This window comes from Pristis pectinata, chromosome 23 (assembly GCF_009764475.1).
Source record: "Pristis pectinata isolate sPriPec2 chromosome 23, sPriPec2.1.pri, whole genome shotgun sequence".
NCBI classification, from domain to species: Eukaryota; Metazoa; Chordata; class Chondrichthyes; order Rhinopristiformes; family Pristidae; genus Pristis; species Pristis pectinata.
In genome coordinates this window covers 3877002-3904749 of record NC_067427.1, presented here as the reverse complement: position 1 = coordinate 3904749, position 27748 = coordinate 3877002, and the positions used below count along the sequence as shown (strand labels likewise).

Here is a 27748-nt window from a genome sequence, read left to right as displayed (position 1 = left end):
TTGATCGCCTCATTTAAGGAGGAATAAAGTTGCCTTGGAGACAGAGCAGAGAAGGTTTACTAGAATGGTTACAGGTATGAAAGGGGATACCTTATGAGTTAAGCTGATTGGGCCTTTGGAATTTAGAAGAATGGAAGGTCACAAGTGTGATCCTGAGGAGGTTTGACAGGTTAGATCCTGAGGGGAAGTTTCCACTGATAGGAGAATTAAGAACTCGAGGGCTAGACTCGAGAAAGGGTTGCATATTTCGTACTGAGATGAGGAGGAATTTCTCTTCTCAGCATTGTTTGGAATCTTTGGAATTTTACCCCTAGAGAGCTGTGGATGATGAGTCATTCAGTCTGTCCACTGCTGAGATGGAGAGATTTAGGCACTTGGGAGAATCAGAATTGGGTTTATTATCTGACATATGTTGTGAAATTTGTTGTTTTGCAGCAGCAGCACTGTGCAAGACATAAAAATTACTATAAGTTACAAAAATAAGTAGCGTGCAAAAGAGGAATAACGAGGTAGTGTTCATGGACTGTTCAGAAATCTGATGGGGAAGAAGCTGTTCCTGAAACGTTGAGTGTGAGTCTTCAGGCTTCTATACCTCCTCCCCAATGGTGGTAATGTGAAGAGGGCATGTCCCGGATGGTGAGGGTCCTTGGTGATGGATGCTGCCGCCTTGAGGCACTGCCTCTTGAAGATGTCTTCGATGGTGGGGAGGGTTGTGCCTGTGATGGAGCTGGCTGAGTCTACAACCCTCTGCAGCCTCTTTGGATCCTGTGCATTGGAGCCTCCATACCAGGCGGTGATGCAACCAGTCAGAATGCTCTCCACCGTACATCTGCAGACATTTGCAAGAGCCTTTGGTGACACACCAAATCTCCTCAAACTCCTAACAAAGTAGAGCTGCTGGCGTGCCTTCTTCGTGATTGCATCAGTGTGTTGGGCCCAGGATAAATCCTCTGAAATGTTGACACCCAGGCACCAAGGGTAATGAGGAGCAGGCGGTGAAGTGAAGGCCAAAGTCAAATCAACCATGATCTTTTCAAATGGCAGAGGCTCGCGAGGGACGTTATGGTCAGCTCCTCGCTCCTGCTTCCTGTGGGATACTGGAAATCAGCCCATAGCATTTGGGGAGTTGCAGCATTCACCTTCCACTCGGTGGTTCTGAGCAGTAATGCCAATATACCAATCCCTGTCTGTCACTGGGAAACCATCTTGTTCATCACTTCCTAAGTACATTCTTGTGCTTATTTCTAATCATATTTTTTAAGATTTCGCAATATTGCAGCACACTCAGCTGACTTTTTGAAATAATGTCCAGTTGCTTCAAAACATGACGTAATTAAAATATCATGACCCTGCTGCTTTATAGAATAACATGGTCTGGTTCTGTTTGTCAGCATGCATTAGGAGGCGAATAAGTTCTTCGTTTTCTCCAAAGCATATGAAGAAAAGGAATGGAATAGCACACATTGAGTCTGAAATGAGCTCCCCTCTCCCAGCCTCTTTCCTGCTCTTCCTTGCTTTCTACCCATGGGGGCTCCTCTCTCCTACTTTCTTCTCTAGCTATCCTGACAGGCTTATCCCCTTCCTGACCTGTCAGTATCTACAGCCCCTGGACCTATCCCCTGGGATATCTGCTCTCTTTTCCTTCCCCCTTTTCTCCCCTTCTGCCTATTGCCCCTTTTTTCTCCCCACCCACCCACTGCTGTCTCTCACCTGCTTCTACCAATCACCTTTTCTTGTGTCCACCCTCTCTCCTGTCCACCGACCACTGCTCTGGCTCCCCCCGTCCCCCCCAATTTATTGGGCTTCCCACTCTCCTGTCTTCAGTTCTGAAGAAGGGAAGAAGTGACTGTCTGCTTTCCTCCACAGATGGGGCACAGTCTGCTGAGTTCCTCCAGCTTTTTGTTTGTCTTTTGAGTCTGAAATAACAACGCACAGCTCACATGACATTGAAAGTACGGTTGCTAGTTTTGTATATTGTATATGTAGAGAAAACAATAGATAAAATAATGGATAAAAGTTCTTTGTTCCTTCACTGAAAACCATCTAAAACTTGCCATGCACATTTGAAAGTTGGGGAATTCCAATGCCCATTTTGTCAGGTGAGAGAGAAGTGTTAGTTACTAATTCCTAGTAACTGGCTGCAGTCTGGAGCATTCACTGCACTAAATAAAACCCTCTCAATTTTGAAAGGCATCAAAGTTGGGCTTTGCTGTGTGTAAATGATTTGCTGAGTTTTGCAGGTGGAGCTTGTCCCCACCCATTCCTGTGACCTGATTACATCGTCTGGGCCACATGGGGCCTTGGTATTGGACTCAACAATGGACTCAATCAGCATCTGCAGTTCTTTGTTTCTCTCCTGGACTCAATCAGAAAGATTGACAAAATGAATCTGGAGGGGAATGTTTGAGTTAATGGGGAATGCAAAACAGGCAGCAGGTCTCACCCAGCAAGATCCAGGTCATAGAATCTGAGAGCACAATCTGAAGCCATTTTAGCCCTATAGCGATCCATTGACATTCCATCATTATTTCAGGAAGTGCATTATAGATTCTAGAAAGATATTCCTACAGATCTTTGTCCTGTTGTCTTAATTTGTTATCCTCCAGTGACTTAGCAATCCATCAATGGAAGCAGTTTCCCCTTATTTACTAGAACAATAATTCTGAACACAAGTATTAAATCTCCCACTGTACGTTCCTGTTCTAAGGAGAACAATCCCAACCTCTATCTCCATATAACTGGTCTCTCCTCCTTGTTATCCTGGAAGACTGATATTCTTGGTTGATGTTTCACAGCTTTGCTACAGAAGTGTTCAGGATTGTGTCACCCTTTGAGTGCCTGAGTCTGACTTCAAGTTTGGCCAAGTGTTCCTATTTTGTTTCATCCTTTGCCCCTGTGTTATTGTTGATAGTCTTTTATTTTCAAAAATAATTTTTAAAAATGCTGAAAACATTCAGCAGATCAGGCAGCACGTTGGAAAGAAAAGCGTTAACATTTCTGATTGAAGACACTTCATCCGAACTCTAATAATGACTGGTTCTGATGAAGAGACTTTGATCTGAACCATTATCTCTGTTTCTCTCTCCATAGATGTTGCCTGACCTCCTGATTGTTTTTAGCATTTTCTGTTTTTATGTTAGATTTCCAGCATCTACAGTTTCTTTTTATTTTCGGCCTGTTTTCTTCTGCAATAGTATTTTAGTAAAATTAGTAAGATTATATTTACTCAGATTTGATACAGCTTAAATCTAATGATAAATTAGCATTTTCACAATTTTTGAAACTTCTGCAGTTTTGTGTGCAATTTAGCATACATATTATGTCTGAATATGTATCAATTAGTCCAGGGATATGTCATTATCCCAAATCCCTAGGTATTACTGGAAAATCATCGTTTTAAAGAAATGAAGGCTGTGATTCTGTGTCTGAAGTATTGTGAAGATGTATTTGCAATATTCATGGGTTTGTGATGTTTTAGATATTTACTTCTGGAATGCAAATTATTTAATCATCAATCTATTAACAGAAAGGAAGTGGGGCCATCATAAATACAATGAAGACAAAGGCAAACCCTGCAATGAAGACTGTGTACAAGTTTGTAAGTAGACAGTTTTAAAATGGTTGAGAACTTTGTTTATCTATTAATTTACTGAAACTGGTTTATGAAAATCATAGGACAATGAGGCTGATATTCACTGCAATGTATTTCATAGGACAATGAGGAGGCTGATATTCACTGCAATGTATCCGTCTCCAGCATCTGCACAGTCATGTGTTAGTGGAGAGTACAAAATTCAACAGCAATATCTTCAAAGGTCAGCTGCTAGTCAACTAGCTATAACACTTTTCAGGTTACAAGGAGAATCAGTTTCCTTACGTTCAAAGGCTGTTTGTTAGGCTCCCATATCTCAGGGGTCTTTCTCCTCTTCCAAGCCTGCATGAGTGATGTCCTCCATCTTCCAAGGTTGTATTTAGAAGTGAAGTGGGAACAACCAGGTAATAATTCATGGCATATGCAGATATTTAATGTAGACATGAAAGATTTTGGTGCATGTAAAAGACCTGATTGAGGAACCAATGATGAGGGATTGTTCAGTTGAAAATGGAGGAGAAAGGCTAAGAATATCTATTTCTCGCTGATGTTGATGGAGTTGAGACCACCGCACTATTAAGAGAAAAAGAATAGATAAATGTTTGAAGCAGGGAATATGTTGTCCTAACAAATAGCCCTTGCAAACACAATAGACTGAACAAACTCCACTACTGTTCTGTGAAATTGGTTTGATACCAAAATTGGTGTCTCCTGGGTGGCCAACTGGGGAAGATATAACAAGGTTTCTTCCAGGATTTCCCAGAAGAGCTTTCCTGTGCCTACTGGGGCTGATAACCCAGGTGACCTTCGAAGTTGACAAAGGAGAGGTGCCAGTGAAAACAAGATGTAAAAGATCTCCAGGGACCATTACTGACCTTGTTTACAAACTTCTCTGCTGAATCTAGTTAAGTCACTGCACCAAGTGATACAGGTTATTAGAGAATATAAAAAAAGGAAGGCTGTATCAGAAGTAATAGGCCCCTGGAAACCGCTGCGTAAGCTTGCATTGCACCAAATGTGTTTATCATTAAATAGTTGAGAATCATTATAAAGATACTGTGGACCTTGCTGGGCCATTTGCATTGTGAATTAACTTAGGATTTGCTTCTGTACATTTCAGCCTTCAATGTTTCCAGCTCATAGGCTGAACCTTTCCACTGTAGTGCATTCTAAGGTGAAGAATTTTATTTTGCAAAGTATTTCTTTCATATTTACTTCTCTACCTGATTCGTTTGCTTTTGCAAAGATATTTTAGCCGAATTTAGTAGTGCCTGCGTTGAAAAAGTAGGAATATTTCAGTGGTTTTAATTTCAACCTTGTCAGAGATTCAGCACATTGTCTCATTGTAATCAATGCACACGTTTGAACTATTTATTAGTATTCAGAAGTTCTTAGTTCTTCCTATGAACTTTTTGCTCCTCATATTTTCTGTTAATGGATTGTGCAGAAATAGAAATGGCTTAATAGGAAGGCAGATGAAGTACTATGAAGAGGTTTTAACTTGAATTCTCTTCTGCACTTCTAGGCAAAAGATCATGCGAAAATGGGAATAAAAGAGGTGAAAAATCGTTTGAAGCAAAAGGTATTTGATTTATTTTCGGTGCTGCATTAAGTACCAAACCATTAAATGTATTATCTGATCAATGTGGAACTGTTTGAAGCATTGTTATGACTACACTTGAAAATGCATTAACGGTGATGGTGCTGAGTGGGCTTTTAGAAAAATATGGAGAGATGGCGAGCGTCTCTTAACCCAAAAAGGTTGTATTGTTTCCTTCTGAGCTCTAGTCCGATATTGGCTCAGATGGTTGAAGCATAAGTTAGATGTTGAGTGAAGCTTTTCCTTTCATGTGCCTCCTTAACCTCAACCTCACGAGAGCATCGCTGCTGCACTATTCTGTTTGTTGCACCACTGAACTTCATGGCCTGCTTGAGTGATGGTGCCAATTAGTGACCAATTAAAATTGCTTTGCATCCTGTGCACTGCTGCTCACTTGATGAGAGGCTGAGACGACCCAAACTCATTTCACTTTGGGCCCTTTGTCCCAATGGGCTTCTCTCAGAACGAAAATATCAAAGTGCAGTGTTCTAACCCAGATTCAAATTCACCAACCTTCAGTTACACAAGACTAACACCAAGTCCAAAAGGGAAGATACTAAGAGGGCTAACCAGTGGCTTCACCAAAAAAAAAATTTTTAAGGAGATTCTGGCAACAAAGGAATTGATAAGAGAATTCAGAAGCACTTGAGATGTGAGGTCCTACAGATGCTGGAACAAAAAAAGCACTGAAGGAACTAAGCAAGTTAGGCAGCATCTATGGAGGGAAACGGACAGTCGACATTTTGGGTCAAGACCCTTCATCTGCACGGAGCAATTGATGTAGTTCAGCTGAAGACATACTGACCAGTCATGGAGCTAAAAGGGAAAGAGATGGACAGGATTCTAGAGTTGGAAGATTGGACAGATTGGGGGATTGAGTGTACGTTTGAATACATAGAGCATAGAACACAGAAGATAAGATAGAGATAAGATTTGATAAGATATCTTTATTAATCACATGTACATCGAAACACACAGTGAAATGCATCTTTTTGCCTTGCATGTTCTAGGGGCAGCCCACAAGTGTTGCCACGCTTCCCGCGCCAACATAGCATGCCCACAACTTCCTAACCCGTATCTCTTTTGGAATGTAGGAAGAAACCGGAGCACCCGGAGGAAACCCACACAGACACGGGGAGAATGTACAAACTCCTTACAGACAGTGGCCAGAACTGAACCCGGGTCTCTGGCGCTGTATTAGCATTACGTTAACCGCTACTGTGCCTGCAATTGAGTACCACATAGGAACAGGCCCTTCAACCCACAATGTTGTGCTGAACTAATTAAGACCCTACTAAACTAGTTCCTTCTGCCTATACAAGTCCATATCCCTCCATTCTCTGCGTATCCATGTGCCTATCTAAGAGGCTCTTAAACATCTCTAGCGAATACAATTACAGATTGCATGGTAACAAGGCTGGGCAAAGATCTGAACACAAGTTTGCAAATGTTAAATTCGAGGCTATGGCGGGCTGGGAGCTAATGACTCAACATCAGCGGCAATATTACCTGTACGGTGAAATGTAATGTACAAACTCAAGCTTGTTCCAGTTCTTTATTTTGACCTCAAAATAGTACTTTAAAAAAAATTACGCTAAACCTTTCTGCCAGAATATCTGTGTAAGTTATGTGATTCCAGTGTACAGAAATTTTATTTCATGGGAATTCCTGTGTCATCTCTCATCCATCCATCGGAAATTCTGTCATAAAGAACCCCCGTCTCATTATTTCAACAAAATAGGGGTTTAAAATCAACAATAACCAAATATTACTGGAACAGGTCTGAACCTTTGAATCAGATGGAATTTTCAGATGCTGAGATTAAATCCTTGCCTATTCATAGTAGTCCAGATTCATAATCACCAGTCTCACCTATTTAGAGTGATCTACTTGTTTTAAAATTATGGGAAATTTTGATGAAGCTCACTTTTAAAAGCAAACACAATTCCATTCTGATGAAAAATCTCCTTTCTCACCCTCCCTCGATACTGACAGCTACCCAGACATTCAGGGCTAGTTTGTATCTCTTGTCCGCGCCTGTTCCTGATGAAAATGAAGTGGCAGTTGCACCTATATTGCTGGTCTCGCACATACAATAGTGATATCTGCAAGTTGTTTTATTTCTCAGTAAAAACTTGCTAAAAGTGGGTATGATCCTTCTTTGCACAGTGACTATCTCACTATTGCTGGATTGCAATGGGAGATGCAACTCTTTGATTAATGAATTGTTTTTCCCTATTTTACTCCCACAGTTCTGCAGTATTATGTTGACTGCCGTTGCAATTGATATGTCACTCACTGATTTATTGGTTTGTACTTTTAGCTTGTATTTCTAACATCAGAACACATAGACAGCCATTCCCTGCAGTGCTCTCTTTATGCCCCGTGACCCTAATCAGGAGTGGTCCTGCCGATGTAAATCATTTGTTTCTACCACGTAGGAGATGGCAGAAAATGGCTATTCAGTGGCAGGAGACAATGTCCATCATAAAGGTATGGCGTCCCCTCTGTCCGAGAAGAAGGAAGGAAGGCAGCGAGATGACCGGCGGCCAATAACCATGCACTTTGGGCAGGTATGCATCTCGATGTTTGATTCTGAATGCTGAATTCATCTTGCTATAAGGACCAGTGTACCCACAAACTTGGGCATCCTTGTTGACAGGCACTTCTGCTTTGTTTCTGTTTTGGAGACTGATTGCACAAAAGTGAAGTCATTCCTTTCATAACATTCCTCACGGAATTTTTTTATTGTCGAATCCTCTTTGCTTTTCCTTTGGAATTCCCACAGCTGGTTACTTTGTTACCCAGACTTTCTCTTCCTGGTCAGAATTATGAACCATCATCATCATGAAGAGTTCAGGACATTATATGATGTTGTTATTTACAGATTGAAGCTGATATTTTGGGGATAGGTTTGAAACAGAACCTGCAGTCTGCTTCACGAATCCATGAGCTGTCTTAAACATTATGTTTTGGAATGGCCTGTCTAAAATCCCAGTTAACAACCGGAGGGATTGTATGGAAAATCATGTTAACACTGAACCATGATCACTCTCTGAAGTTAGCAGTTATGGTAGGAATAACCGTCATGAATTGAATCTGGGCAGTAATGAAATAATAGCCGCATAATCTTGTTTTTTCATGCTGTTGGTTCTTCTCCTTAATGGTACTGGGACTAATAGGACTAACTTAGATGGGAATCTTGGTTGGCATGGGCTAGTTGAGCTAGAGGGCTGTATGACTCTATATACTTGTCTCAGTGGAAGGAGCAACATGTATCTCTAATTGTAGCTGAGAAAATGTTGGTCTTCAAGTGTGGCAGAGATGCTGCCACAATCCTGTTAGGTACTAAGTTCTAGATTTTGAAAGGATATTTTTCATATTCCTTCATATTTTTATTACAACATAGAAAGAAGCTTTCTGGCTCTTAGAGTAATCTCATTCTCCCACTTAGTTCCCGATAACCTACTCGCTCTTACGAATCCAACAACTCCTCCTGATTCTCCGATCACTCACCTCTGCCAAGGGGAATTTCCAGCAGCCAGTTTACTTACCAACCAGCATGTCTTTGGGAGGTTGTAGGACACTGGAGCACCTGGGGAAAACCCTCGTGATTACAAGGAGAACATGCAAGTCGTACACTAGAGGTCAGGATCGAACCCTTGTCCCTGGAGCTGTGAGGTAGCAGCACTACCTGCTTGCACCATGATTGTTGAAATCTCTGATTGTGATAATGGTGTTGTCTTTGCATCTGTGAATTGTAAATGGGCTGCCAAATAAAAAGCTCTCGTGAGTAAAGATACCACATGCTGCAGCGATAGTTTTAATTGATTTGTTCACAGGCTGTGGATCTTGCTCGCCATGCCAGCATTTATTGTCCATCCCAATTGCTTCTGAACTCAGGAGGAAGTTCAGAGTGAACATAGATTGAAAGGACAGTAGTGAACCAGATGGTTTTTAACTACAATCGGTAGTTACCAAGACTTGTTTAATTCCAGATTTATTTAATTAGTTGAATTTAACTTCCTCAGATTTCTGGGAGGATTTGGGTTCGTATCTCTGGATCAGTGGTGTATAGCTCTGTCTATTATTCCCATACATAACCACTACACTATTGTAGCTCTGTGCAGGTAATGGAGGACATTGATGTTGCACTGGTGATCATGTTGATGATGTGAACTACCTGGGCCTGAATGGAGTTGAGCTTGTGTTGATGCTGCATCTATCCAGGCAGGTGGAGACCATTCCATTTCACTCCTGACTTATGAATGGTAGATGGTGGAAAGTCGGGTGAACAGGTACCCAGTCTCTGATCTCTGGAAAACACACCAGCTATGTAACTGGACCATGTAAGTTTCTGGTCTGCAGTGACCCCCTAGGAAGTTGATGGTGGAAAATCAAGCAGAGTTGATGCCATTGACTTTCAAGGAAAGGTGACTAAGTGTCCTCCTCTTGAAGGCAGTAATTATCTGATACCTGCATGCCGTGTATGTTATTTCCCATATCTAGTTATTGCACCATGCGGGCACTGACTACTTCATTATCTGAGAATTATCTATGTTAAAAATCCAAAAGGTGCCTGTATTCATATTCTAGCAGTTATTTTCTTTCTACTTGTTTAAAAATGATCCATCACTTTATACATGGAAAAACCTGAAGACTGGGCAGTGGCTGACAAAGTTCTCCTAGGACTGTAGGCAAAATATGTCGGGCTTGTCGTGTTGAGTGCTGCAGGTTCAACGGGGACTTCATTCATTCTACATAAAAATAGCTCTTGCAAGAGGAATGTGAAGATTGGTGTGACCTATTATCCAGAAGGAGTTTTAATTGTTGGGGGAGTGTGGAAAGAGAGTGGAGCATTATGGCCTGAAGTAGATGGTTTAATTTATCTGGGGCCAGCTATTGGAGACAGCATCAACAACCATTATTTATACCAAGCCATTAACGTCTTTTCTCATTATAGATTGTCTAAGTATATCCAGTATTTTCTGCTTTTATTCCAGATTTCCAATTGTTGCATGTTTTGTGCTTTTAAATTACTGCTTATTGTTAGTTGCCAGTCAAGCTGTGAGGTGAGAGATGCTATAGGGTTAACAGTGAATACTGGTTGTTGGACCGCACTGGAGGAAACTTTCATTTTGCAATGTGATGATGATTTCATTTCTGGATGTGGGAACTCTTTGGCATCCAGCATACTTCTAGACTGCAGTCAATTAAATATTTAACATGCTATTCAGGGTCATTAATGTATAATTGTGAGAAATAAAAAGAGTAATTTACTTTATCATTTATAATGGATTTGTTTTACAACCAATTTTCAATATATGGTCTAAGAAATCTCAGCTATTTCATGTAAAACAATGAGGATATAATACTAATATTAAAATAAACCACATGGAAATATCACCCAAACTATTGAATGAGTTAAAATCGGTTTAATATTTGTGAAGTATGCAGTTCTAAACAGCTTCTTCTTGTCCTCCTTCCCCACCTCTCTTACGTGGATCCCTGCTAAGATTCAGGAGGCATAAAATGGTGTCAAATCAGAGCAAACTCTCAAATCAGTTTTAATCAATTTACTTAACATTATAAATTTATCTAACAAAGAGAAATGGAAATGGATTAAACGCAACAAGATGTCAATCCTGCAAAGTGAAGTAACGTAGAACCATTTTTTGTGCAGTATGTGGATGATGTGTGAGAACTATCACAGAATGGTGGAATCGTTTGAATGATAATTACAGGCTCTCTCATATCTTGGCAACATTTCGGTTTTGTGCACTTTCTTTGCAATAGCCTTTCTGGTGAATAAAGAATTACTGCCAGTTATTGCTATGTTCATGCACTGCTTAATGCTACCAGCATCTACTAGGAAATGACCTAATTCATTTAGCTTTAAACCTTATAATAAGACAGAAAAAAAGTTGACTCACTCATTATTGGCCCTTGTCTTGAAGCAGAACCAGATCAGTGGAGTGAACAGCTACTGTTATGCCTTGGCTACCAGGTTGTTGTGCAAGCTGTTTATTGGAACCTATTATATTAGGCAGATACAGGCCCTACGATCGACAATTAAAGGAGTGTTTAGTAGCTGTTTCAAGTGGCATTGTATGTTACATTTCCTGCCAGTGGCCAATAAAATTCTGGAGTCCTTCCTTACACTCTGTGTCTAAGTTGATCTTATTGGAAGTTTAGAATCATCAGATTCTGAAAGACTCACTGGACCTGCATTCATGTGGTTTTGCCCCACGTCTATCCTCCAACAGAATCAACAACTTTTCTGTTGCTCATTTTGTATTGCTTTGAACATTATTTGCAGCATTCAGATATAAATCATAAGAGATTAAATTTCTGAACTTCTCTCCCACTCATTGGAAATGATCTACCATTAAAGACTGCATTAATCATGGCAGCTGAAATTGCCAAAAGAAGGTACTGATTGATGAAGCTGAATTCTGAAAATAATTAATTTACTATGTAAGGATATCAAGGATTTGCTTGTTAGCATAATCAAAGCTGCTATATAAAGAGCTTACAAAAGTCACGGAGAATAAGAGGTGACAACAGCTGCTGATGTAACCACCACGAGTTAGGATCAAGGGTTGAATCTGCTGGTACTTGGCGACCAAAGGAAAATGTAATTGCTGCAGCTATAATTTAACATGAAATAATTTAACTCAAAAAATTTTCTACAGTCAAAGAACTACAGTATAACAAAATAATTCAAAGTCAAAGTCAAGTTTATGTGTGCACAGGTGCAATGAAAATCTTACTTGCAGCAGCATCACAAGCACATAGCATCTTATATGCAGCATTCACAAGAAAAACATAAATACAATTTTTACAAGAAAGAACACAATTAAAACAAAAATAAAGTTCATTTTAGTGCAAAGTGATCTAAGTGGTCACAGTGTTGCTCAACTCTAGCAACACTATGTTGTGCAGGTTGGTTCAAGAACCAAATGGTTGAAGGGAAGTAGCTGTTCCTGAACCTGGTGGTGTGGGACTTCAGGCTTCTGTACCTCCTGCCCGATGGGAGCTGCGAGAAGATGGCACAGCCCGGATGGTGGGGATCTTTGATGATGGATGTTGCCTTCTTGAGGCAGCGCCTCATGTAGATACTACCGATGGTAGTGAAGGATGTGCCCGTGATGTATAGAACTTTTTGTTATAAGGCTCAATCCTTTAAGCTTAAACTTCTTTTAAAAAATTATTTTGTTGTTGGAATGCAAAATTCATTATTTTGCCAACCTTGCTGTTCGTTGTAATTTACAGTACTTGTTTCCTCAAACTGGGTTTTCTACTTGTGTGTGAAGATTCCTCATTGACTTTTTTTTTGTCATTAATCCAGTCTGGGTAATGCAACATTAAATGTCCTTGCTCAGTGGAGAGGGTGTATCATCCTCTTATATTAGCAGGTATCCGATATATTAAAAAAAATACAATTAAGGAAACAATGCAAGCTTTTTTTAAATAAAAATTGTGCAATTCTGCTGATCTTTTATTTACTTGTCATATATCTTGATTAGTGACAATGGAGAGAAATTGCACTTAATCTGCCTTTGACAAGAACTCGATTTGACCCAGCAGATGTGTGTTTATGCATTTGCGTGTCTATCTCTCTGCATTTTTAGTTTTAGTTTGTTAATTGTGTACTAGTCTGGCAGTGGATTGCAGTTTTCTTTGCATGCATTTATTTCTGTACAAAAGAGATACCTCACACAGTAGATGAATGCACTACAGATGGAATAGTGGGCAAAGATTCCCCTAAAATCAAAGCTCACGAATTGGCTTTCTTATCATGATGAGTTTATATTATTTGGTCAGTCCTTATTCACATTTTTATTTAATATTTAATATACTGGCTGCAGTGAAATATAGAACGTAGGACTCGCGAAAGTGAAGAAGGAGAAATCAAATTGTATTAAAAATGATGTGGCTTTATACCATCAAGTTTGTTGAAGCTTATACATGTGTTGGTGCTACTGGAAGGTGTAACTTTATAAAATGCAAATCAGATTCTATAAGTAGCAGTGGATATACAAGCAGAAAAATCTGACCACAAAATATTTTCTCAATGCACGATTGCTTAGTTTATTAGAAGCTGAAGACAGTAGTTATAATATTTTAAAGCTTTTCTATGCAGATGATGAGACAAGCTGTTTTTCATCATTTGTCAACTGCTTAACACATCTGCCAATGTTATCCTGGTGTGCACAGGCAAGACAGAATTTTAAAAATGCATGCGTGCGGATTAGGGTCAAGCCCTGTGTTTTTCTAATACAGTAGGTTCGCTGATACAACTGCAGAAGTAGATCTAACCAACAGCGGTGAGATGCCTTAATTGAGACATGCTGTCAAAGTGACAAACACATTTGCATATAGTCTATTTATTTTTGCGGTAACGGCCTGCAGTTTGCTGTTGGTTGAACATTCTTAATCAGCCTTCTCTAGCGGGCCTGCTGAAAGCTGTCCTCTACACTGTACTCTTCTGCATTGCCTGACAGTTTGTCTAAACAGGGAAGGGACAGAAAGCTGATCTTTTTTTTTGCAATTGCTTTTGCCATTTTCGTATTCAATCAGTGGGCACGTTTACAACCCAAATGCCAGTGGACTTGTTTGCTTGGATAGAGCACATGAAGAAGGAAAAGCAGCTACACAGACAACCACTTCCATTCTGCAGATCTGTCAAGCGTTGTGATCTGAATATCAATATTCTTTGAAAATTAGACTTTGCTGTTCAAAAAGAGACAAGTTTCAAGAAAGAAAATGGGTGCCAACACATCAGGACAGCAGCGCCTTGCACTCCTGCCATTTAACTCCGTACATAGTCCGAGCAGATTTTCAAAAAACTGCGTTATCCCGATATCTTGAAAAAAAATCAGGATATCCCTCCTCCAATTTTGGAGTGATAATTGTGTCTAATAATACTTCACAAGCTGCTACTTGGCAGTAATAATTGCATTGTCTGAAATTCAGAATTTCATCAGATGACTTCAGTAACTGTAGAATTCCTTACCCAAGCATAAAATGATTCCAATTATCTTTTGTGTTTAATTCTTTGCCTGCTGGTCAATCCCCAGCTGAATTTCACCTGAAATTTTGAAGTTGAGGTAATATTACCAGATGTCATTAAGACCATCGGTGATCTGCACACCCCATATTTCAAAAATGATTATATAGTTCATGGGGGATATTCATTTGTAGCGACAAAATTAAAGTATAGGACCAACTGAATATAATCTCCCTTAGGTGCTGTTCTGTCACCTTGCATTGAAGGGCAAACGTTGACCTACCTCAATGTTAATTGTCTAAGCTTTGCATCTCCCTGTGAGAGAATGCTGAGGAAATGTTCTTTCAATGAAGGTAATTTGGAAGGATGTTATTTTGACCAACTTTAACATTCCAACTGTGCCAACCACCCTTCTAACATATTAACTTTCTTACTACAGCATAAAAGGAGGCTATTCAGCCCATTAGATGAATGCCAGCAGAGTCATTTCCCTTCATTTTATTTCCCTGAGGCTCAGCAACTTGTCTCTCTACCATGCCTGCAACTCCACTTTTTGATTCTTCTGCCACTTCCTTGTACTAAGGGGCAGTTTACAGGAGCCATTTAACCTACCAGCATATCTTTGGAATGTGGGAGGAAACCTGCACTGTTACAAGGAGAAGGTACAAAATCCACACAGCCAGCACCGGAAGTTAGAATTGAACCGTGGTTCCTCGAGCAGTTGGTGCTGCACCGCCATGTTGCTTTTCTTTCCTGGCCTAGAAAGAAACATTCTTGTGCCAATGGTGCACAGATTTTGTCCACAATGGTGCACAAATTCAGGAAATTTAAATTATGCTCAGGAACTATCTGCATGATATATTGTCTGAAGTGGTTTCATTGGTCTCAGCTTGAGCAAGTACCCAAAGTTGTGGATCAGCCTCATAATTTAGATGATAATTATGTCATCCAGTTATCTACAACCTGTTCCCTAACTTCCTACTGCAAAGCCAGTTTACTATTAACTGCAAGCTTCTTAATCATGTCCTATGCATTCAAATCTAAATAATTGATATATCCTAAAAAGGTAACCACTTTAATACTGAGCCTTATAGAACTCCATTGAAATCGCCTTGTAGTTACAAAAACACGTCATCGATTGCCCCTTCCTCCCTTCCACTGAACTCATTTTGGATCCAACTTACCTCTTTCCCTTTCCTCCCATGGTCCTCTACTGTACTAATCTGCCTGGCAGTAGCCTAGCCAAAATCCATGCACTCTACATCAGATGGGGCACCCTCATCCCGCCTCTCAGTTACCACCTTGAAATATTAGCCGTTGGTCAGGTACAATCTGTGCTTAACAAATCGAAGCAAACTGCTCTTGATTAATTCAAGTCTATGAAAATGAGAATTACTAAGTCACCTCAGAACTTTTTCCAGTACAGGTTGAAACTCTCTAGTCCGGCACCCTTGAGACCTGACTGGTGCCAGACCGCAGAAATTCTGGATTACAAAACTTGCTCCCTGATCATCTTCCTCTGAGCAGGAGAATTGTTCTTTTTAATTATTGACACCTCCCCTGGCCACATAAGGGTTCTGAGAACTGTCCGTAACCCGAGTTTCCATAAGTCAGAAACACTGTCGGCTTAAATGGCAGAAGTTGCACCGACAGGTTAATTAGCTGTCAATTAGTACAGATCTTAGTTTATTTTAGATCTTAGTTAGATCTGAGAATTAGTTAATTAGTATGGATTTGTTCTACATGCCAGACCACAGAAGTTGCTGAACGAGAGAGTTTCAACCTGCAGTTTTCCCACCACTGAAATTGGGTTGACCAGACACTGATTCCTCAGTTGATTCCCTTTGTCCTTTTAAATAATGGAGCAATATTAGTTGTCCCCCAACATAATGCTTATATGAAGATGCTAAACCAGTCTCTGTTCATCCCATTCATATTTCAATCCCAGTCATATTCCATCTCCTCCCTACACACCATGTGTGCATTGCTCCCACCTCATTCCCACAACCTTTCATGAAGATTGGTCATGAAGAACCACACTCGAGACTTCTTCACACAAGTTGCTATTTTAGTCTCTAATGGTCCCAACTCTTTCCTGTTATCCTCTTTGATTTTACTTACCAATGTATTTTCAAATCTTCTCTTTACTATCTTAACCTTTTTCCCTTGACCTCTGTCATGAGCTTTCTTTTGCCTAATTCCCCCCTTGACATTCAGAGGACTGTCGATGCGATCATCACACCTTCTTCCTATGTGCAAACATATTTGCCCTGGACCTTCACTATTTTCTTCTTAAATGTCACTCACCATTTTGATGCAAATTTACCTTCATGTCACTATTGCCTTTGCTATTGTTTAATTACATATCCGTGAAGTAAAATTGGGTTTTCCCCAGAGCGAACCTTTGTTCCTGGTCTCTCCTTGTTCTTTTCCCCACCTACACTGGAGTTCTGATATGCCTTCCACTTCTCCAGCTTAACTCCCTGAAGCTAGTCCTGAATTGCACTACCTCCACCTCCTTGCCACATACTAGCTAAAAAGGCTCTCCTGAATGCATTTTAAAAATTCTGTGCTTACTATGCCATTTATACTAATTTAATCCCAGTTAATATTGGAATAGTGAAATTCGCTGCTATTACAATTCCTTAATTTTCACACATTTCTATCAGCTGTAATATTTTAATAATCCACAATATCCACTAAATAATCCACTCAATCATTATAATCTTGAATTTTAAATAAATAAATTGGTACAGAAATGAGACTGGAGTTCTCAAAGGAGTTGTCACTACTGACCTCTGAACACGCACAGCATATTGTCATTGTTAGAAAGCATCCCAGCAGTAAATACTCAGTACTGCAAGTAATACAGCAGACTACTAGTGAATCCAAATTGCTTCTGGCTCAGTCCCAATCTGCATCTCTAGAGTGATACTTTATTGTTACATGATCTTTGACAGGGAATGTCTTGGTTTGTTGGGCTTTCCATTCAAAATGTTTACCAGCTGTTATTTTTTTTAGCATGGAGAAAACTTGGCACAAATTTGTTGAATTAATTCATCTCTGAATTTTTAAATCTCAGGTTTAAATGATTTTGTTAGTGTAGTTTGAAAGGAGGTTAATTCAAATAGTTATGCAAATACAACTTATTCACGTTGTTAACTTCTGTCTGGAGAAATGTGAGATTACAGATTTGGGGAGGGCAAGCAAGACGATGAATTTTAGCTCATTGAGGCAGCGGAAGAGAGGAACCTTTATAAACACAGACCGTGAAGGTAGCAGGGCAAATGGTTAATATAGGATAATCCCTTTTATTGGCTAACGCACAGAAGATTAGAGCAGAGTATGCTAGAATGGTGTGTGTGGTTCTCGGCACTATATATTAGCCCTAGCACAACTGAGGTTGCAGAGGAGATTTGCCAAGGCTGGAAAATGTTGATTCTAAGCAACAAACAATCTGCTGGAGGAATTCAACGGGTCGAGCAGCATCTGTGGGGGGAGAAGGAATTGTCAATGTTTGGGGTTGAAACCCTGCATGAGGATTGACCTGATCCCCGAAACATCAACAATTCCTTTCCTGCTCAGATGCTGCTCGACCTGCTGAATTTCTCCAGTAGATCGTTTGTCGCTCCAGACTCCACCATCTGCAGTCTCTTGTGTCTCCAATTGACCAGACTGAGTTTGTTTTCATTGGAAAACATGGGCCACTGAAGGAAAGGTGCTCAAACTTTGGAGGATCTGGACAGTTTGACTAGCAAAGACCCATTTCCCTTGGCACCAACGTCAATAAACAAGGGCATAGATTTGAAATAATTGATGGAAGAATTAGAGGGGAGGGAAGAAAGTCACCTGGAGATTGGTGGAAATCTGAAGCCCTCTCCCTTAAAGAGCGGTAGAGGCAGAAACCCTCATCATAATAAAAACTTCCTGCAAAACTACAGAGGAAGAACTGGGAAGTAGGTGCCATGAGTATGATTTACTGAATAGCCTCCTGTACAGAATTCAGTAGAGTTAGATTATACCTTTAATGGTTTCAGGAGGATTAGCAGAAAATAAATATAACAGCGAACCACACAAGTAAATATTAGGACAGATGAAAAGGCATTTGAATTCTTAGCAGATATGTCAAGGGCACAGCTTTTGTTGAAGAATTTGTATTATTAGTTGCCCCTCAGCACTGGATTATTGGCTCAAGGGATTAGAAAAAGATGTTCAGACCCTCTGCTATTTCTTTCCTTGCCTCAGCCTGCGATATATTACATCTGGGTTTGGTGATGTACTAACATACAAAGATGTCCAACCCCCTCAATAAATCCCACTCTGTTTATTCCATTTGTATTTCTCCTCCTCCTTACCTCTATGTGTGTATTGCACCAACCCTCCACAACCTTTCGAGAAGACAGATCATGAAAAACTGCACCCTCATCAAGTAAGAACAGAAAATGCTGGAAATACTCAGCAGGTCTGGCAGCATCTGTGGGAAGAGAAACAGAGTCAACGTTTGAGGTCGAAGATTGTCAGCACAGCTCTGTGCATGGGAGATCATGTCTCATGAATTTGATTGAGTTTTTTTGAAGATGTAACCAAGAAGGTCGATGAGCACAAGGCAGTATACGTAGTCTGTATGGACTTCACTTAGACCTTTAATAAGGTTCCGCATGGTAGGCTGCTCTGGAAAGTAGATCGCATGGGATCCAGGGAGAACTAACTGATTGGATACAGAATTGGCTTGATGGTAGGAAGCAGAGGGTGATGGTGGAAGGTTGCTTCTCTGACTGGAGGCCCGTGACTGGTGGTGTTCCCCAGGGGTTGATGCTGGGCCCATTGCTATTTGCCATCTATATCAATGAATTGGATGAGAATGTGCAGGGCATGGTTAGTTAGTTTGCAGATGGCACTAAAATAGGTGGTGCCGTTGACAGTGAAGGTGGTTATCAGGATTTGCAGAGGGATCTTGATCAGCTGGGTAAGTAGGCTGAGGAATGGCAAAGGGAGTATAATTTGGATAAGTGTGAGCTGTTGCATTTTGGGAAGACAAATGAAGGTTGGACTTTCACAGTGAATGGTAGGGGCCTGCAGAGTGTTGTAGAACAGAGGGACCTAGGAGTACAAGTGCATGGTTTTTCTGAAAGTGGCGTTGCAGGTAGCCAGGTGGTGAAGAAGGCTTTTGGCACGCTGGCCTTCACCAGTCAGGGTATCGAGTATAGAAGTTGGGATGTTATGTTGCAGTTGTGCAAGACGTTGGTGAGGCCACATTTGGAATATCGTGTTCAGTTTTGGTCACCCTGCTATAGTGAAGATACCATTAAGCTGGAAAGAGTGCAGAGAAGATTCATGAAGATGTTGCTGGAACTCAAGGGACTGAGATATGGAGAGAGGTTGAGCAGGTTGGGACATTTTTCACTAGAGGGTAGGCAAAAGAAGGGTGATCTTATAGAGGTGTATAAAATCATGAGGAGCATAGATAGGGTCACTGTACAGTATTTTTCCCATGGTTGGGAAGATCAAGAACTGGAGGGCATAGGTTTAAAGTGAGAGAGAAGAGGTTTAGTAGAAACCAAAGGGGCAACTTTTTCACCCAGGAGGTGGTCAGTATATGGAACGAGCTGCCAGAGGAAGTGGTTGAGGCAGGTGCATTAACAACATTTAAAAGGTACTTGGACAGGTACAGGGATAGGAAAGGTTTAGAGGGATATGGGCCAAGCGCAGGCAAATAGCATTAATTTAGATGGGAATCTTTGTCAGCATGGACCAGTTGGGCTGAAGGGCCTGTTTCCGTGCTGGCTGATTCTATGACTCTAATAATGAGGGCAAATTAGTGAGAAATGTAAAAACTGATACAAACTTCAAATACATAAAAAGGAAGAAAATGTCAAAGTGAAATAAGCCCCTTAGAGCATGAGATTGGAGAAATAATCACAGAAATAGCCAAGTCGATAAACAGATGTTTTGCATCAGTCTTTACAGTGCCTCAGTGCACTGTTGTAATTAAATGATCTGTATGGGTGGCATGCAACACAAGTTTTTCACTTTACCTCGGTACATGTGACAATAATAAACCAATTTACCAGTAGAAGATAAAACTACTGTATCTTCTACTGTATACTATAAATACCTAAAAATTGCAGGGAAGGGATACCGTCAGTGTCTGAACTAATGGGGTTAAAGGCTGATGAGCCCTCTGGACCAGATGGTTTGCATCCAAAGATCCTAAAAGAAGTGGCAACAGAGGTGGTGGATTCATTGGTTGTAATCTTTCAAAAATCATTAGATTCAGGAGCAGTACCAAAGGGTTAGAAAATTACCGATATTCAAAAAGGATGAGAGGCAAACAGCGGGTAAATTTGGGCTAATGAGCCTATTGTCTATTATTTGAAAAAATCTTATTAAAGCCGTAATAGCAGAATGTTTGGAGAGTCATAATCTGATCAAACAGTATCATTGTGCCTTCGTTAATGGGAAATTATGCCTGCCATATTCAGTCACGTTCTCTGTGGAAGTATCAGCCAGGGTGAATAGAGGGGATCTAGTAGATGTAATATATTTGGATTTTCAAAGGCATTAGAAAAGGTCCCACACAAAAGACTACTTTGCAAATGGTGTTAGAGGTAATATATTAGCATGGATAAGGCGACTGGTTAACAGGAAGCAGGGATAATGGGGTCATTTTCAGGTTAGCAACCTGTTACCAGTGGAGTGAAGCAGATATCAGAACTGAGACCACAGCTGCTTACAATAAGTATTAATAGAACATAGAAAACCTACAGCACAATTCAGGCCCTTTGGCCCACAAAGCTGTGCCGAACATATCCCTAACTTAGAAATTACTAGGCTTACCTATAGCCCTCTATTTTTCTCAGCTCGATGTACCTATCCAAAAGTTTCTTAAAAGACCCTATCGTTCGGTTTAAGAGGAAGGAGGCAAGTGTGCTGCAGGATGATACAGAAGTCGCGAGGAGGATATCAGCAGCTTACAGAGATATTTATAGGTTGTATATGAATGGGCAAAACGTTGACACATGGAGTACAAAACTGGAAATTGTGAAGCTGATTACTTTGGAAGGAAGAATGGAAAACATTATTATTTCAATAGAGGAAGACTGCAGCACAAAGGAATTCGGAGATCCTCAGACATGAAGCACAGACAACGAGCACACAGGCGCATCAGATAATTGGGAACACAAATGGGATACTAGTTTTTATTTTAAGGGAGTTAGGGCATAAAAGCAGGAAAAACTACAGCTGTACAAAGCACAACTGTGACCTCGTTTAGAGAACTGTACAGATTTAGGAAATTCTGGGAGACTCGAACACCGGAGGGCAAGGTCTCAGAATAATGGGACACCCACTTAAGCCTGAGATAAGGAAGAACTTCTTCTCTCAAAGGATTAAGAGTCTTTGGAAATCCTTTCAGCAGAAGCTGTAGAGGCTGAATCAATGAATATGTTCAAAGCTGAGATGTTTAATCAGTAAGGGAATTGAGTGGAAAAGTGAACTTGTGAGAGGTTGGGATCAGACATTATCCCATTGAATGGTGGAGCAGCATGAAGAGGCCAAATGCCCTAATCCTGTTCCCATTTCTTGTGGTTTTATCCCAGAAGCAGTAATCCACTATCGTGTTGAGGGATAAACATCGGCCACAACTAAAGGGCTAACTGTCCTGGTTGTCTTTAAACTATTGCCATGAATTGTTTTCGCATCCATCTGAGAGGAAGGAGGGTTTAATATTTCTTTAGAAAGATGGTAACTCCAATAGTGCAACAGTTGCATAGTTCTGCACTGGATCTTCAGGCTAGAATTTGTCCCAGGTGCTGATAGATAACCAAAGTCCTGATGAACGGTCCCAACCCAAAAAGTCGACTGTCCATTTCCTCCCCACAGATGCTGCCTGACCCGCTGAGTTCCTCCAACATCTTGTATGTTGCTGAAGATCCCAGCATCCGCAGTCTCTTGTGTCGCCGTGATAACCAAAGCTTGTTCACTGAAGGACTTTACAAGGTGTACCTTGAAGGAGGACAATGGGACAGAGAGATGTAGAGAAGAAATTTCAGAGCTTTGCACAATGACAACAGAAGGAAAAGATGCCAATGATTGATAAAGTAATATGAGCATGATCAAAAACTCCACAAATGTTTTGGACACCCAGATATTGATTATGGATGCATTAGGTACCTATCTATATTTTTTTAAAATTTCATTTCTGCTTCACTGGTTTTCTGTCAACAGGTAGAACTAATGGAATGCAATGGGGTAGCGGGTGAGAATTCTCTGGTGTCATGAAAATGTTCTGACCTACAGTGTGTTTCATCAACTAAGAATGAAAAATTCTGACTGTGTTATAGTAAAACCTGGCCTTCTGACAAAGTGAACCACGTTCTCAGGGCAGTTAATTAAAATCTTGAGAATGGCTACATGCATTTAAGCTTCTTAGAGAATGGCATTGAGTCTTTCCTTTCATCTGTAGATGCTCCATTATAAGATGTTGCAGGAGAAGGGGTGAAAAGTTTCAGTGTTTTATAAGACAAGATACTTTACAAATGTTTGACAGGAGCTGTGGCTTCCAGTGCTTTGGTGGAACTTCATTGATACTTACTTTCATGTTAGTGTATATCAGGCAAAAAGATTGAGTTGTCACTGGTAATACTTTTTGTAGTTTATGACCCCAGCTCACTGCATTCATGTTACTGCCTGAAGATTAAATATTATGCTGGATTTGATAATGATTATCAATTTGGCATCGCACTGTCTAGATGTAATGTCATGACTCTCCCAAATGATGGTGCCTATTATTGAGCATAAAACAAGTATCGAGAAAGTGCTTAGCAGATGTTGGACCATTTCTTTGGAAAAATCAAGCAGGCGTTCATTCCCTTGAATATATAAATGATGAAATCCCTGATGAAGGACCTTTTATGAAGATGTTGTCAATGGGTAGAGCAGAAATCAGGCCTACTCCGCTCAAGATCTGCACCAAGTAAAAGCTTGCCTTTCCACCTGAATCAAAATCTTTTTGCAGAGCCAGGAGAAGTCAGGCACAGCTCACAATTCTTACAGTCACCCCCAACTCCTTGTGCCCACTCCAACCCCTCCCTCCCAACCCTTTCCTCAACTTACCCATGCCCAGTTATTGTAATTAATATGGCTTAGCGAAGGGCGTATTCTTGTTTTGTTCTGGGGTAGAGTGTTTCCAATGCAAGAACTCTCTCTCAATGCAACAATTCAAATTCATTTGTATGTTCCAGTCAATTGACCTCTGGAAAATTACAGCCTATAATCTTAGCAAGCTATAAACTGTTTCACTACGCATATTAATTTCAAGAGCTAGAATGAAGGAAGGAATTGAATTTCTATAGTGCCTTTCATGACATTGTGAAGTACTTTTGAAATGCAGTCCATTGTGCTCATATGTAACTTAGTGCAGTTTGAAATACTGTTTTTAGAGTGGCACAGTGAGGATTATTGTTTGGTGGCTGTAACAGTCAATTATGAGTAAGTATTAAACCTCGATCATTGATTCCTAAAATGCTGTCGTCTTTAGTGACGCAGATATAAAATCAGCATCAGCAAAGCTGCCCAATCTTACCTTGGATTGCAAATGTGAGGCCATCAGCTGCCTAGTTCTTAGTGTTTGAGAAGTTTAAAATTATGCAAGCAGTCATGTGCCAGAGGTGCCCTTGAGGGTTTTACTCCCTGAATTTCCAGCAGTTACTCTTCGTTAGGAGCCTGGCGATGTTTAATAAGCAGGTTGGGCTGCTGGCACCTCCAGTGCTTATTTGTTCTTGGAGGGCTCGGGGGCTGCTGCAGTAAGCAGATCGGCCAGAGCTGATCATTACAAGGGCATGCGCTGCTATGAATAAAAATGTCACAGGATTTCTGTCCTAAGCAGTGGAAAATGTCATTCCTGTCAAGCAGATATTACAGGACTAGCGTGTAGTCAGTGCAAATTGGTTGGTTGCATGTTCCCTGAGTTTTTGACATCCTTAGATTAAGTCTGAAGAGAAAACAATGTTGACCTATTTATCTGTTATTGCTGATGTATGTTCTTTTTTGCATGAAAAGGCATTTGTCAAATACTAATTAAAATTTTTTTGAAAAAAAGTGAAGTAAGGGTGATTTGTTCATGCTGACAGCAAGTATTTGACTAACCAATACAAGTGGGATATTGCAGGTGCTTTTAGTTATCTCTCGTACACTGATAATGAGGGTCTTAACTGGCTCACAGATTGTCCAGCCAGGAACGAGCTTAATGGTTTCTTCCCAACCAACCGAAGGAGAAGAAATCCCAAAAGCGTTTTTTTGTTAATGGTTGAGATAGAGAAATGGAAGGAAAACTTGAGAGTTTATTTTCCTTTTTATGTCCCTTTCGGAACATCCCAGAGCACTTTACCAGCCAATGAAGTACTTCTGAAATTAAGTCAATGTTGGTAATTGGCAATTGGTTTATTATTGTCACAGGTACCGAAATAAAGTGAAAAACTTCGTTTTGCATGCCATCCAGACAGATCATGTCATCACATAAGTACATTGAGGTAGTACAAGGGGAAAATCAATAAAAGAATGCAGAATATAGTGTCACAGTTACAGAGAAAGTGCAGTGCAGGCAGACAAATAAGGTGCAAGGGCCTTGATAAGGTAGATTGTGAGATCAGGAGTTCATCTTTATTGTACAAGTGGTCCATTCAAGAGTCATAACAACAGGATAGAAACTGTCCTTGAGCCTGGTGGTGCGTGTTTTCAAGCCTTTGCATCTTCTGCCTGATGGAAGTGGGGAGAAGAGAGAACGTCAGGGCTGAGAGGGGTCCTTGATTATATTGGCTTGAGGCAGTGGGAAGTGTAGACAGAGTCGATGGAGGGGAGGCTGGTTTGTGTGATAGACTGGGCTGTGTTCATAAATCTGCAATTTGTTGCAGTCTTGGGCCGAGCAGGTGCCATACCAAGCTGTGATGCATCTGGGTAGAATGCTCTCTATGGTGCACCTACAAAATTTAGTGAGAGTCACTGGGGACATGCCGAACTTCCTTACCCTTCTGAGGATGTAGAAGCGCTGGTGTGCTTTCTTGGCTGTAGCATCCACATGGTTCGACCAGGACAAGCTACTGGTGTTATTTACACCGAATCTTGTAGTGTATGGTTTATACACAGCAATAAACAGCATTGTGATAATTACTAAATAATTTGTTTTAGTAAAGTTACATGAGGAATGGACATGGGCCAGGACACAAGGATCACTCTCCTTCTAAAAATAGAATCTTCTACATCCATCTGAGTGGGCAGGTCGAAACTTGGTTCATCATCTCTTCCAAAAGATGGTGCCAATGACACTGTAGCACTCCCTTGGCACCCTACAGGGGTGGCAGCCTAGACTAGATATTTGTGCTGACCCTTGAGACTTGGCCAAAAATGCTGCCAACTGAACCGTGGCTGACGTTATTGTCATCAGTTTGAGGTAAGCCACTATGTGAAGTACTGAAGCAGAATGAAGTAAATAATCTGTCATATTCAGTTGGCCCTCTCTTACTTCAATAAACATATCTCCTGTCTTCTGAGCTTAAACAGGAAGTGCATTGGTACAAGGAATAACTCATGGAATCAAGCAGTTGTATAAAAGTAGTTAAGTAAAGGATGAGGGGGAGTAAAAATAAAATGTCGGCACAAAAATTTTAATATCAGGAAAACATGTTGCAATGTATTCCCTTTTGAAGTGGCCCTTGTCAGATCCTTTGACAATGCTGTTGGGAATATAGTGAATGTATATTGGTTACCAAAGGTGGCATTTGATGCTTTATTGTTGGTGTGTGCAGGGATTTGTGTAAGGCAGTGAGTGCAAGCAGGATCATGCTCCCCCATTATCGCCGTATAAAGTGTGAGGTTAAGGCCACACATTCACTGAGGACACAGATACATCTTCTCCCTCTCCAGCCGCTGCCAGATTTGAATTCCTACATACACCCTTGAGTGAGTTTCGAGGGAGCTAATGAAGTCTGATGCCGGTGTTTCTGCTGACAGAGTCAGCCAACGTAATTGAAGGCAGCATTTGCACTTTTATTCCCATTTCTGGTTAACCAAAATTTTAACAACAGGGAAAGATCTACACTCTTCTTAACGCTTTTTCTTAAAGGACAATCCACTGTGTATTTCTGCTACTTTCCTTTTGTGAGTGTTAGACAGCAAATGGGGGTTGAGCTTGTTTGCAGTGCAGAGTTGTCCATTGGCAGCTTTGGTGTCCTGTAACCCTTAACTTTATGATGCACACACAGCAAAGTTTCCGTCTCCTGAAGGTTCGTTGTTGCCTCTATGACATGTGTCAGTAAACTTCAACTGCAGTACACCAGAAAAAAATTGATTTTGAACTTCTGCAGTAGGAGGCAATCTGCCAAGATATGCCACTGCACATTTGGGCTTTAAAATTATTTGCACAACAAGGTGCTGAAAATGGGAACTGATAACTCGCAAGGCATCAGGGCATTGGGAACCTGAGTGACTCGAACAAGCAACTGTGTACCTCCTTAACCAATCACCTTGGAGAATTGCAAGATTGGCGGCACAAGCACTGAGCAAAATCTCAATCAGAGTGTGTGGATTCAGTGGAGACGCAAGAGACTGCAGATGCTGGAATCTGGAGCCCCCACCCCACCAACCCATCTTCGTCCCCTTTCCCTTCTTGGTTCCATCCACCCCCTTCACACACAGGTTTCCCCCCCTACCCCCCCATCTGTGTCCAACTGCCATACATCTCTCCCCTAATGGATCCCATTCTCACCTCATTGTCCAGCACTGGTAGCGCTTTGTGTTCCTGCTTATCTCCCTCCAGCAGCCGTCTCCAACCTTCACAATCCCCTCCCCCCATCTTTTTTACCCCTTTTTCTTCTCTCTCTTTGTCTGCCTTTATCCATCATCCACTTGCCACTGTCTTCCAACTCCACCCCTGCTCTCCTCCCCTACCTAGCACTCCCTGCCTGTCGTTTTACACCCCTCCTCAGTCCTCCAATCGCCTCGGAATCCTTTCTCGCCACTCCCTGCTCCTCCTCTTTATACTGGCCATCTCCCCTCTCCACTCTCGGTTTCTGATGCAGGGTTTCGACCTGAAACATTGACAATTCCTTCCCCTCTTCCCCGCCCACCCCCCCCCCCCCCACACACACAGATCCTGATCAACTTGTTGAGTTCCTCCAGCAGATTGTTTGTTGTGTGGATTCAATGTCAAATTGGGTAGAGGGGATGAATGGAGAGAAAGATTGGAGGAAAATAGAATGAGTGGGAAAGAAAGGGTTCAGAGTTTACATTTTTTTAAAAATCTCTTTAACAATTTAAGCCTGAAAATATTAAGATTTCTTTATTAGTCACATGTACATCGAAACACAGTGAAATGCATTTTTTGCATAGAGTGTTCTGGAGGCAACCCGCAAGTGTTGCCACACCACCGGCGCCAACATAGCATGCCCACAGCTTCCTAACCCGTATGTCTTTGGAATGTGGGAGGAAACTGGAGCACCCGGAGGAAACCCACGTAGACTAGGGGAGAAGGTACAAACTCCTTACAGAC

The 27748-nt window shown here is 41.0% G+C and overlaps 1 protein-coding gene across 5 annotated transcripts in view; it reads left to right on the top strand.

Moving 5' to 3' along the window:
* Window positions 1-27748, top strand: part of LOC127582046 (DENN domain-containing protein 1A-like) — a 437758-nt gene that overhangs the window by 364221 nt on the left and 45789 nt on the right. For all 5 annotated transcript variants that reach the window (XM_052037000.1, XM_052037002.1, XM_052036999.1 and 2 more), the window contains 3 exons: window positions 3527-3598; window positions 5118-5174; window positions 7634-7765. In XM_052037000.1, the coding sequence (XP_051892960.1) occupies window positions 3527-3598; window positions 5118-5174; window positions 7634-7765 (261 nt within the window). The remainder of the gene's footprint in view (window positions 1-3526; window positions 3599-5117; window positions 5175-7633; window positions 7766-27748) is intronic.